The 14398-nt window shown below is 32.4% G+C and overlaps 1 protein-coding gene across 16 annotated transcripts in view; it reads right to left on the bottom strand.

Moving 5' to 3' along the window:
- The window catches only part of LOC143231868 (uncharacterized), a 138693-nt gene that overhangs the window by 17079 nt on the left and 107216 nt on the right, over window positions 1-14398 (bottom strand). For all 16 annotated transcript variants that reach the window (XM_076466626.1, XM_076466625.1, XM_076466619.1 and 13 more), the window contains one exon: window positions 6708-6841. In XM_076466626.1, coding sequence (XP_076322741.1) covers window positions 6708-6841 — 134 coding nt within the window. The remainder of the gene's footprint in view (window positions 1-6707; window positions 6842-14398) is intronic.

Genomic DNA, 14398 nt, shown 5'->3' on the forward strand with positions numbered 1-14398 from the left:
AAATGAACTGACAACAATAAAAAGAAAACTTTTATCATCATACAAGTATGTTTTAGTCACAAACATTATATTGAGAAAATACAAGACATTCTTATACGAGTTGATTAGCAAAAACATGCAATGATTATATAAATGGGGCATGAGCCAGCCTTTCCACTATTTTGAGCCATACCACACGACCAATGCAAAGGCACCACGTTATACATATTAAATATAACCTTCATTTTCCATCAATTTCATGTAGTTTGCTAGCGAACTTGAAGAGTGGATGGTTATGTAATTTCCTGAAGAAGAATGAATTAGGTGGGGTGGGGTAAACAACTTCCTCTACAAAATTTCATCAAAATTGTTTACGCCATGAAGATAACTGTTGTTATAGACAGATACTGTTTTATATGCTTAGATACATTTGTTTTATAGAATGAATGTATGAACTAAATGAGTGGGTTGTTTTATAATAGCTTAATCAATCATCTTGGGTATCTATGTTTATTGTAACACTGCTACTGCATAAATGATAAAAATTACTCATTGTTCATTTCTCTCTTTTACTCCTTAAAAAAGTCTCACTGAAGAGATTTTTTTCACAGGAACAGTAGATTTACCTCATTTTTATATTTACAGGAAAATGGAAAAGAAAATCAAATAAAAGCTATAATTACAGGAAATTATATAAAAATACCAGATCCAAGAAAAATTGTGTATTTGTTACTTTCTCCTGACAATAGCTGTATAAAGTAACCTAAGAATAAAAAACTGAATAATTACCCAACCCAAGCAATATCACGTAAAAAAAATGTAAACCTGATGTAACATTTGGTGTCAAAATCAAAAGAAGAAAGGTCTTTAAATAAGTTTATATAATCACAAATTTCTCATGCTTTACCCAGTTTTGTAACAATACAGTGTCTGTCCTCATTTTGGAAGTTATATAAAAAAAAAAAAATTGAGGTTATATTAAATCAAAATTTATATTTAGACATTCCAAAATGCCATTACTGCCAAAATGAGACAGTTATTCTTTAATTAAGATTGAATAATTCTGTGTTGCTTTTACAGAAATAGATTTTACTTCAATTTTGTTTATGTCAACAACTAAAGTTTTGAACCCTAAGAACAAAAACAAGATATTACTGACGCCAGCATGTTAGAGTACAATTACGTGAACTTTTTAAAAGCAGTTTATCTTCCATAAAAACAGTTACACCAAGACAAACCTAATATAAAATATCAATAATAGCAAGGATACCCTCAACTGATAAATCAACATAATCATTAGAAGTTTGTTTTATGACTTTGCACACTCCTAGTTGTCGTAACATAATAATTTGGATAAATTAACTACAAAGTTAATTTGGTCAGAAGGTTTGATAATTTCCACTTGAAGATAAAAAACGACTTCAAACTGTGTATAAATATGCTACAGGAATTGCACAGTGTGCATAAATATACTACAGAAATTACACAGTGTGCATAAATATACTACAGGAGTTACACAGTGTGCATAAATATACTACAGGAGTTACACAGTGTGCATAAATATACTACAGGAATTACACAGTGTGCATAAATATACTACAGGAATTACACAGTGTGCATAAATATACTACAGGAATTACACAGTGTGCATAAATATACTACAGGAGTTACACAGTGTGCATAAATATACTACAGGAATTACACAGTGTGCATAAATATACTACAGGAATTACACAGTGTGCATAAATATACTACAGGAATTACACAGTGTGCATAAATATACTACAGGAATTACACAGTGTGCATAAATATACTACAGGAATTACACAGTGTGCATAAATATACTACAGGAATTACACAGTGTGCATAAATATACTACAGGAATTACACAGTGTGCATAAATATACTACAGGAATTACACAGTGTGCATAAATATACTACAGGAATTACACACTGTGCATAAATATACTACAGGAATTACACAGTGTGCATAAATATACTACAGGAATTACACAGTGTGCATAAATATACTACAGGAATTACACAGTGTGTATAAATATACTACAGGAATTACACAGTGTGTATAAATATACTACAGGAATTACACAGTGTGTATAAATATACTACAGGAATTACACAGTGTGTATAAATATACTACAGGAATTACACAGTGTGTATAAATATACTACAGGAATTACACAGTGTGCATAAATATACTACAGGAATTACACAGTGTGTATAAATATACTACAGGAATTACACAGTGTGTATAAATATACTACAAGGTTATGCAGTGACTGAACAATTTCTACAATACTGAAAGCATCAACATCTACATATTTATTACAAGATATGTAAGAATCTACAATAATTGTTATACAGTGCATATAAATTACGTAAGAAGTTATACATAAACAGTACAAACCACGTCAAGGAGAGTTAGATTCATACAGAAAACAAGTTCACTGTACAAGTTTACTCAATGTAGAGATAAAACAGAGTTCAAACATTCCAACACTACTTCTCGAAACACATAGTGGTACAGATAGGAATACAAAAGATGACATTTCCTCAAAATTAGTGCATGGACAGTATTCAAATCCATCTTTAGGGTTTAACCCAGACTACATGATCAGCTAAGTGTTTATAAATTGGTTACTTAAGTTTCAAGAGTGTTTAGAAATCTATTATAATGAGTTTTGATTGTACATATTAGAAATGTAGAAGTTACTCTGTGTGTATAACACTGTCTGACATGTATGGAAGACCTGCAATTTATCAATGTCACCTTTCAAAGCTGATATAATTATTGCTCATCACAGACTTTCTTAAATAAATCTAAAAAAAAACAGACCTTTTTCTTTGTCTCACAATAAATTATTCTAACTTTATTCTACAACAATAAGATTTGCATTTGTTTTTTTTTACGGCAAATATACTCAAACTATCTGGTACCATTCCTAATTTGATCAGATGGAGTGCAGTCAGTCATCAATATTCTAACCAATATAATCTGTGCTAAGAGATTAACTCACTCTTATATAATAATACATCCACAGCTTAAAGATGCAAATCCAGAGTTCTACCTCAAAACTAACTCTCAGTACCTATAACAGTTGAAAGTTGGGCTTAAAGATATATATATTCTTCCACTGTAAATGTTTGTTGCTTTGAATTGAATCTAATATCCAATTGTTTTTATTGCTTTTTTGGTGATTCAACTTGAAGCATGTTAACTTGTATTGAATAAAAGCATCTATCTGAAAACTGTAACATCCAAATAATTCACTTTTTGTTAGTCTATACAAATAGTTTTTTTTTACTAAATTATTAGCAACATTGTGTTAAGTAGCATCAAAGAATCTTTGAAACTGTCCATCTTTCTATTCAGATTTAACACTTAGATGTTCTTTGCTTTTCATTACTGTATATTTTACTATAAAGATATGTAGTGTGAGCTGTTTTATTGAAGAGTTTTAAAACAAAAAGTATGCCAACTGTTGGGATTTTAAAATAAATATAATATACAGTTCCCTATGTTGTACACTTTAATATACATATGCATAGTTTTTGTTCTGTATTAATTCATACAAAATATGCAAGTTCTATATACTGTCAAAGGCTATATGTTTAATATCTTAATATTTTGTTTACTAGAGGGAGCTCTCTTACTTTACCGTATGAAGTACACAAGGTTTAGAAAAGTTTAAATTTCTGTGAAATCTCAACTGTTCAGAAAATAGAGCACAACATACAAATGTCAGATAAAGTGAACTGACTCTAACCAGTGTAATGGAATTAAGAGCTTTAGTGAGTTAATAAATGTGTTTGTCAGTTATCAAGTTACTTAATTATTCAGTATCTATGTCTGTTGTCATTCAATTAGCAAGAAAATCTTGCAAGTGACTTGAGCCTAATATACGAGTCAAGCATATCATTAGTTTCAGAATTCCTGTTGAAATGTTGTTTGTGAAGTTAGACCGACCAGTGAATGTAGCCTGTATAAATTGTGAACAAAGAGAGAAATTAATTTGTTACCAGACTTTGAATTATTTTAATTGAGTAATTCAAAAGAACTTGTCCAATGACAGAAGTTAGACTGTATTATAAATTTGGGATAAATATATGCAGTTTGTTAAGATAAGATTATTTTTGTATTGTAAAAGTCCATCATGTATTATCAATTTGGTTTGAAAACCAAATACAAGTTTTGATTCAGGGTTCTAAAAACAACAAAACAGAAACACAGAATAAGACTTGCTACACTTATAGCCATATGCATTTTATAACTGGAGAAAAACATGTAAACCAAACAAAATTGTCAAATACATGCTATGTTTAAGTATGTGTGTGTTAGAAATAATACACACACAGACAGACAGACATCTGGAAATGAAACAAAAATACTAAATTCAATCAACTACTAAATCCACTGTTATAAAACAGACAAAACTGCAAACCACGGTTTTAAAACATTAAGCAAATTATTTTAATAAATCATTTGGTAGAAGTGCAACAGCTATTTAAACAGAAATAGAAGCATTCCAAAATGTGTCTCATTTAAAAATTAACTAGAGAAACGTTCTGTGATAAAACAAATCAAAATTGTCAGTTATATTACAGGCCACTGAACATTTGTGCCATCAAAACACTGCCAATCTCATATACTTTAGTAATGTCATGGTGTAAACAAACGCTAACATTTACATAAATATCTATCCCTTCACTAACAATTAATTATTACACATTAGCCCTTAAATGGCAGCCATTATCAGTTGTTGCTGCTACCTACAACATTCCCACTGTGTAAGGGTTAAGTTTATGTCTTCTAGCTAATTACAAGAAACGTTTTGATCCAACAAAATATTTTTCCTTCCTTTCATCCGTCTCGTGTTCTTTGACAACGTGTGTATATGTTGTTAAACACGAGAGCAACGCAACGAGCTATCTGTGCTGTGCCCACCACCAGTATCGAAACCTCGATGCTAGAGTGGTAAAAGCTTTCAGATGTACTGCTGAGCCACTGGGACAGGATATGATTAACAATACAGTGAAGTAACTGGCACAGATGTCAGGTGAATGACAGTCCATAAGTACCTATTTCCATTAATCATTCAGATCTAAAAGGTATTAACTTTTGTATTTTAGTTTTAGCAGTAGTTACAGAAGTTACATGAACTCTGTGTGTGTGTGTGTGTGTGCACGTGTGTGTTTTAATCAGTTGGTCATATTCCAGAGAAAAACAAATTTAATCTGAATACATTAAATTACAGCAAGTTTTCTCATTTCAAATAAAATATTTATTTTTGTATGCATGCTAGTATGAAGTACCTGAGTATACTATAACCAAAAACACATTTCTCATAGTTTGACAAACAAACAAGTTTTTAACAGTCTTTAGAAATTAAAAACAAACTACTTTAAGCAGCTTTCAGTTTGCATGTTCAGTGGAATGTATAGCTGTAATAAATTTTGTCACAAAAATGTTACTCAATAAGTGATATCTTGTCCATTTAAATGTATTTCATTTTTATTTCTTTCAGTTACATTTTCCTATTGTTTTTGGTATTTTTTTCCCCCCATTCAAGGACTGTACTAATACAAATTAAGCCACTGGACCATCAAATACTGAACTTCTAATTACAGAAAGTTTGTCTATTTTAAATGAATCCCCAAATTTAAATAACAGCACAACTTCACTACAATGAAGTCTGTTCTAAGTACTTGTATAATATATTGTCACATTATTCTATTCTCTGTTTATGTGATCGTCTTTTAACTTACTTCAAACTTTAATTTTATGTTTCAATTACTTTTATAAAATGTCTGTACTTAATAATTTACCAAACATACACATGTCAAATGTTCTTTGTTGCTGCTTTGTCCTGTTGTTAGGAAAGCTTAGGTTTCTGTAGAATCTCAAATGTTCACAAAATAGAGCACGACATAAAAACGTCAGGTAAAGTGAACTAGAATTAACCAGCTTAGAGTTAAGAGCTTTAGTGAGTTATACACGAAAGTTAAGTACTGTCATTACTTCAGAAAGGAGAGATCAAACAAATCTAAATTATTAAACTTCAACTCCCATCAAATAAACCTATTGCTACTGAGCGAAGGAATATATATTTGTAAAAAGTAAAACAACAAATACTAATAACTTACCACATAGTGTAAAGTCTCTAAAACTGATATGAAAATAGTTTACTAATTATTTACATGGTCCATCCAAAATTATAACAAGTGTATTTGTTAGTGATCTAGAGATAACACTAAAATAGTTTGTAGCTTTAGTGACCAGATTCTCAAACATACAAATTAAAATCATGAAAATATCTACATCTAATCCTCAGTCTATTCCAATAAACCTTGTACTCAAATTATATTACAGAAATGATATTAAATGAAATAAACTGAACATGTCATCTTTGTTTAAAATAATCTCTACATTAATGTTTTAAAGACAGTATAAAAAAACGAAAAAAAAACAGCATATACAGTTCATTTTGTGCTTTGTCACTGTACATCCGTCCCAACACTAAATTAACCCTATCCTTCAGTTTTCAGGACAATTGTGAGGTTCCATCCACCATACTGCTGATGGAATTAACCAGATGTCACTGGAAAGTCAGTGTTACTACTTAGAATACTGTAGAACTCCAACTGAAGTACTGTCATTACTTTATAAAGGAGAAATCAAACAAGTCCTCATTAAAATAGAAAGTTAGTACCTGGAATGGCCTTTAGAATACTGGTAGCCACTGTCTCGCACCACCTGTCGAGCCAGAGGGAAGAGCTCATCCCGGCGGGTCAGAAGGGTAGGGATATGTTTACAGATTTGAGCAGCAGCTTCATTTACAGACACCTGAATAAGAACAGATTGAGACACATTCAAACTCTGATGTTTTATCTCTTAAGACCTATTAAAAATTATATGAAAACTAATATAGAAGCCAGTCAAAAATGATGGGAAACCATTACTAAATGACTATTGAAGATTATAGTTTAACTACAACAAAGTTATCTCTACATCTCAAGAGCAACTACTCTTCAATTATTTTACAAGTCTCAATGTAATTCTTTAATAACCACATTTTTAGTAAAAAAACTGAGCAGAAAAATGAAATATTATCATGATGTGCACTCAGGAAAGAGAATAAAATACTACACTTCAGCCTTTTCACTGTATTCTAGGTTGGGAAGTAAAAAACATAGTGCAAACATTCAGACACAAATTTGTAACTCTTTCGACTGTATAAAGAATGAAAGATATTTAGTCGTGAGAACTATGTTATTTTTCTATATTTTAAGACCAAGTGGATAATGTATGTCTTAAAATATAAAAAAATAATATTTATTAATTAACTGTTATTTACCATTTAAAACGTTTTAAACACTGATTTTATAACATCAGTAACACTAGGCCTATTTGTAGCCTAATTTAATACATAAATATAGTATGTAGCTAAGCTGAAACACAAGTTTGTTTTTCCTTTTACCTATAAATCAATATCTTAACTTTTGAATTAAACTATTTTCCTGTTATAATGACGAAAATTAAATAATAAAGAAACAAATCATTGTAATAAATCAGTGTGAATATAGAGCATTCAATGCAAACACCATAGTAGGCCTAAGAACAACCCCTTGAAAGGTGTTGCTAAGCAACAATGTATATTGTTGAGCATTACCCATAAAGGATCTTGAAAGCATTCTTGACAGAGTGATAAAGGGAATAAGCCTTTGTGATTTTAAATAATTATTTAAATTAAACTGATGTATTTTAGTCAGAGAATACCAAGAACACTTTACGTAGATTCTTCAGACTAATTTTCCGTTTAGTTAAGATTAATTATTCTCACCGTTAGGTAATCAGATGAAGTAGAAAATAACTTTAATATCACTGTGAACAAACAGGTGCCACACATTCTCTCTGGTATTAACATTACATACTGAGAAACACATTAAAATTTGTGGTGAAGCCTACCTAAGTTCATACATATACCTGTCATTATCTTTTACTGAATGCACTCTGTGATTAGTCAAGACATAAACCAAAAAACCTTTCACATGCTAGCATTAATAAGCAAGTGTCTTTAAATCATATATAGCTGAAATCTAACACAGGCTTTTAACAATTTCTGGACTTTCTTAGTCATTTTTACTAAGAGCAGTAATCTAATGATCAACATTAATCTTTATTAATTAGCTATTCATGATTGCATGTTCAACCTTTGAAGTGTGGCTCATATTCAGGCAAACCATCTAGAAATCATTACTCGAGGCAACTGTATTACTTAAAAATGCACAAACCTCAATGTCTCACACACAGGTGAATTAATGCACTGGTTACCTGTGCTCTTAACCCAATAACATCACTTAGTCACAAGTCTGTACACTCACTCACTACACTTGAGAGAAGATCTATTCAAGTGCTTAACTTTAATCTCTTTTGATGTAATTACATCATGGTTTACTTTCTGCAAAATCGAGAGATACCACAACACAGCTGATGTCTGGCTTTAAGGTTCACTGATCAAACTGTGGAATGAGTTAAGCATGATCTTATGATGCATTCACTCATCAGAACATTGTTTAGTTTTGTTCCAGCATGCTGAACATCCCTTTGCCATAAGATGTAGATCTTATGCCTTATGTTCACTTTGTTCATATAATTTTTTAACCCAAGTTAAATACTGTAGCATCATTGGTGAAACCCGATCTCATCAACAGAAATACAATGAAATTCATGGTTAACATTATCACCAACTGATAGATTGGGGTACATACCCGATCTCATCAACAGAAATACAATGAAATTCATGGTTAACATTATCACCAAATGATAGATTGGGGTACATACCCGATCTCATCAACAGAAATACAATGAAATTCATGGTTAACATAATCACCAACTGGTAGATTGGGGTACATACCCGATCTCATCAACAGAAATACAATGAAATTCATGGTTAACATTATCACCAACTGATAGATTGGAGTACATACCTGATCTCATCAACAGAAATACAATGAAATTCATGGTTAACATTATCACCAACTGATAGATTGGAGTACATACCCGATCTCATCAACAGAAATACAATGAAATTCATGGTTAACATAATCACCAACTGATAGATTGGGGTACACACCCGATCTCATCAACAGAAATACAATGAAATTCATGGTTAATATTATCACCAACTGATAGATTGGAGTACATACCGATCTCATCAACAGAAATACAATGAAATTCATGGTTAACATTATCACCAACTGGTAGATTGGGGTACATACCGATCTCATCAACAGAAATACAATGAAATTCATGGTTAACATTATCACCAACTGGTAGATTGGGGTACATACCGATCTCATCAACAGAAATACAATGAAATTCATGGTTAACATTATCACCAACTGATAGATTGGGGTACATACCGATCTCATCAACAGAAATACAATGAAATTCATGGTTAACATTATCACCAAATGATAGATTGGGGTACATACCGATCTCATCAACAGAAATACAATGAAATTCATGGTTAACATTATCACCAACTGATAGATTGGGGTACATACCCGATCTCATCAACAGAAATACAATGAAATTCATGGTTAACATTATCACCAAATGATAGATTGGGGTACATACCGATCTCATCAACAGAAATACAATGAAATTCATGGTTAACATAATCACCAACTGGTAGATTGGGGTACATACCGATCTCATCAACAGAAATACAATGAAATTCATGGTTAACATTATCACCAACTGATAGATTGGAGTACATACCTGATCTCATCAACAGAAATACAATGAAATTCATGGTTAACATTATCACCAACTGATAGATTGGGTACATACCCGATCTCATCAACAGAAATACAATGAAATTCATGGTTAACATAATCACCAACTGATAGATTAGGGTACACCCGATCTCATCAACAGAAATACAATGAAATTCATGGTTAATATTATCACCAACTGATAGATTGGAGTACATACCGATCTCATCAACAGAAATACAATGAAATTCATGGTTAACATTATCACCAACTGGTAGATTGGGGTACATACCGATCTCATCAACAGAAATACAATGAAATTCATGGTTAACATTATCACCAACTGATAGATTGGGGTACATACCCGATCTCATCAACAGAAATACAATGAAATTCATGGTTAACATTATCACCAACTGATAGATTGGGGTACATACCGATCTCATCAACAGAAATACAATGAAATTCATGGTTAACATTATCACCAAATGAAAGATTGGGGTACATACCGATCTCATCAACAGAAATACAATGAAATTCATGGTTAACATTATCACCAACTGATAGATTGGGGTACATACCGATCTCATCAACAGAAATACAATGAAATTCATGGTTAACATTATCACCAACTGATAGATTGGGGTACATACCCGATCTCATCAACAGAAATACAATGAAATTCATGGTTAACATTATCACCAACTGATAGATTGGGGTACATACCCGATCTCATCAACAGAAATACAATGAAATTCATGGTTAACATTATCACCAACTGATAGATTGGGGTACATACCCGATCTCATCAACAGAAATACAATGAAATTCATGGTTAACATTATCACCAACTGATAGATTGGGGTACATACCTGATCTCATCAACAGAAATACAATGAAATTCATGGTTAACATTATCACCAACTGATAGATTGGGGTACACACCCGATCTCATCAACAGAAATACAATGAAATTCATGGTTAACATTATCACCAACTGATAGATTGGGGTACATACCTGATCTCATCAACAGAAATACAATGAAATTCATGGTTAACATTATCACCAACTGATAGATTGGGGTACATACCCGATCTCATCAACAGAAATACAATGAAATTCATGGTTAACATTATCACCAACTGATAGATTGGGGTACATACCCGATCTCATCAACAGAAATACAATGAAATTCATGGTTAACATTATCACCAACTGATAGATTGGGGTACATACCCGATCTCATCAACAGAAATACAATGAAATTCATGGTTAACATTATCACCAACTGATAGATTGGGGTACATACCCGATCTCATCAACAGAAATACAATGAAATTCATGGTTAACATTATCACCAACTGATAGATTGGGGTACATACCCGATCTCATCAACAGAAATACAATGAAATTCATGGTTAACATTATCACCAACTGATAGATTGGGGTACATACCCGATCTCATCAACAGAAATACAATGAAATTCATGGTTAACATTATCACCAACTGATAGATTGGGGTACATACCTGATCTCATCAACAGAAATACAATGAAATTCATGGTTAACATTATCACCAACTGATAGATTGGGGTACACACCGATCTCATCAACAGAAATACAATGAAATTCATGGTTAACATTATCACCAACTGATAGATTGGGGTACATACCTGATCTCATCAACAGAAATACAATGAAATTCATGGTTAACATTATCACCAACTGATAGATTGGGGTACATACCCGATCTCATCAACAGAAATACAATGAAATTCATGGTTAACATTATCACCAACTGATAGATTGGAGTACATACCCGATCTCATCAACAGAAATACAATGAAATTCATGGTTAACATTATCACCAAATGATAGATTGGAGTACATACCCGATCTCATCAACAGAAATACAATGAAATTCATGGTTAACATTATCACCAACTGATAGATTGGGGTACATACCTGATCTCATCAACAGAAATACAATGAAATTCATGGTTAACATAATCACCAACTGATAGATTGGGGTACATACCCGATCTCATCAACAGAAATACAATGAAATTCATGGTTAACATAATCACCAACTGATAGATTAGGGTACACACCGATCTCATCAACAGAAATACAATGAAATTCATGGTTAATATTATCACCAACTGATAGATTGGAGTACATACCCGATCTCATCAACAGAAATACAATGAAATTCATGGTTAACATTATCACCAACTGGTAGATTGGGGTACATACCCGATCTCATCAACAGAAATACAATGAAATTCATGGTTAACATTATCACCAACTGATAGATTGGGGTACATACCGATCTCATCAACAGAAATACAATGAAATTCATGGTTAACATTATCACCAACTGGTAGATTGGGGTACATACCCGATCTCATCAACAGAAATACAATGAAATTCATGGTTAACATTATCACCAACTGATAGATTGGGGTACATACCCGATCTCATCAACAGAAATACAATGAAATTCATGGTTAACATTATCACCAACTGATAGATTGGGGTACATACCCGATCTCATCAACAGAAATACAATGAAATTCATGGTTAACATTATCACCAAATGATAGATTGGGGTACATACCCGATCTCATCAACAGAAATACAATGAAATTCATGGTTAACATTATCACCAACTGATAGATTGGGGTACATACCCGATCTCATCAACAGAAATACAATGAAATTCATGGTTAACATTATCACCAACTGATAGATTGGGGTACATACCCGATCTCATCAACAGAAATACAATGAAATTCATGGTTAACATTATCACCAACTGATAGATTGGGGTACATACCCGATCTCATCAACAGAAATACAATGAAATTCATGGTTAACATTATCACCAACTGATAGATTGGGGTACACACCCGATCTCATCAACAGAAATACAATGAAATTCATGGTTAACATTATCACCAACTGATAGATTGGGGTACATACCTGATCTCATCAACAGAAATACAATGAAATTCATGGTTAACATTATCACCAACTGATAGATTGGGGTACATACCCGATCTCATCAACAGAAATACAATGAAATTCATGGTTAACATTATCACCAACTGATAGATTGGAGTACATACCCGATCTCATCAACAGAAATACAATGAAATTCATGGTTAACATTATCACCAAATGATAGATTGGAGTACATACCCGATCTCATCAACAGAAATACAATGAAATTCATGGTTAACATTATCACCAACTGATAGATTGGGGTACATACCGGATCTCATCAACAGAAATACAATGAAATTCATGGTTAACATAATCACCAACTGATAGATTGGGGTACATACCCGATCTCATCAACAGAAATACAATGAAATTCATGGTTAACATTATCACCAACTGATAGATTGGGGTACATACCCGATCTCATCAACAGAAATACAATGAAATTCATGGTTAACATTATCACCAACTGATAGATTGGGGTACATACCTGATCTCATCAACAGAAATACAATGAAATTCATGGTTAACATTATCACCAACTGATAGATTGGGGTACACACCCGATCTCATCAACAGAAATACAATGAAATTCATGGTTAACATTATCACCAACTGATAGATTGGGGTACATACCTGATCTCATCAACAGAAATACAATGAAATTCATGGTTAACATTATCACCAACTGATAGATTGGGGTACATACCCGATCTCATCAACAGAAATACAATGAAATTCATGGTTAACATTATCACCAACTGATAGATTGGGGTACATACCCGATCTCATCAACAGAAATACAATGAAATTCATGGTTAACATTATCACCAACTGATAGATTGGGGTACATACCCGATCTCATCAACAGAAATACAATGAAATTCATGGTTAACATTATCACCAACTGATAGATTGGGGTACATACCCGATCTCATCAACAGAAATACAATGAAATTCATGGTTAACATTATCACCAACTGATAGATTGGGGTACATACCCGATCTCATCAACAGAAATACAATGAAATTCATGGTTAACATTATCACCAACTGATAGATTGGGGTACATACCCGATCTCATCAACAGAAATACAATGAAATTCATGGTTAACATTATCACCAACTGATAGATTGGGGTACATACCTGATCTCATCAACAGAAATACAATGAAATTCATGGTTAACATTATCACCAACTGATAGATTGGGGTACACCCGATCTCATCAACAGAAATACAATGAAATTCATGGTTAACATTATCACCAACTGATAGATTGGGGTACATACCTGATCTCATCAACAGAAATACAATGAAATTCATGGTTAACATTATCACCAACTGATAGATTGGGGTACATACCCGATCTCATCAACAGAAATACAATGAAATTCATGGTTAACATTATCACCAACTGATAGATTGGAGTACATACCCGATCTCATCAACAGAAATACAATGAAATTCATGGTTAACATTATCACCAAATGATAGATTGGAGTACATACCCGATCTCATCAACAGAAATACAATGAAATTCATGGTTAACATTATCACCAACTGATAGATTGGGGTACATACCTGATCTCATCAACAGAAATACAATGAAATT

This window comes from Tachypleus tridentatus, chromosome 11 (genome assembly GCF_004210375.1).
Source record: "Tachypleus tridentatus isolate NWPU-2018 chromosome 11, ASM421037v1, whole genome shotgun sequence".
Lineage (NCBI taxonomy): Eukaryota > Metazoa > Arthropoda > Merostomata > Xiphosura > Limulidae > Tachypleus > Tachypleus tridentatus.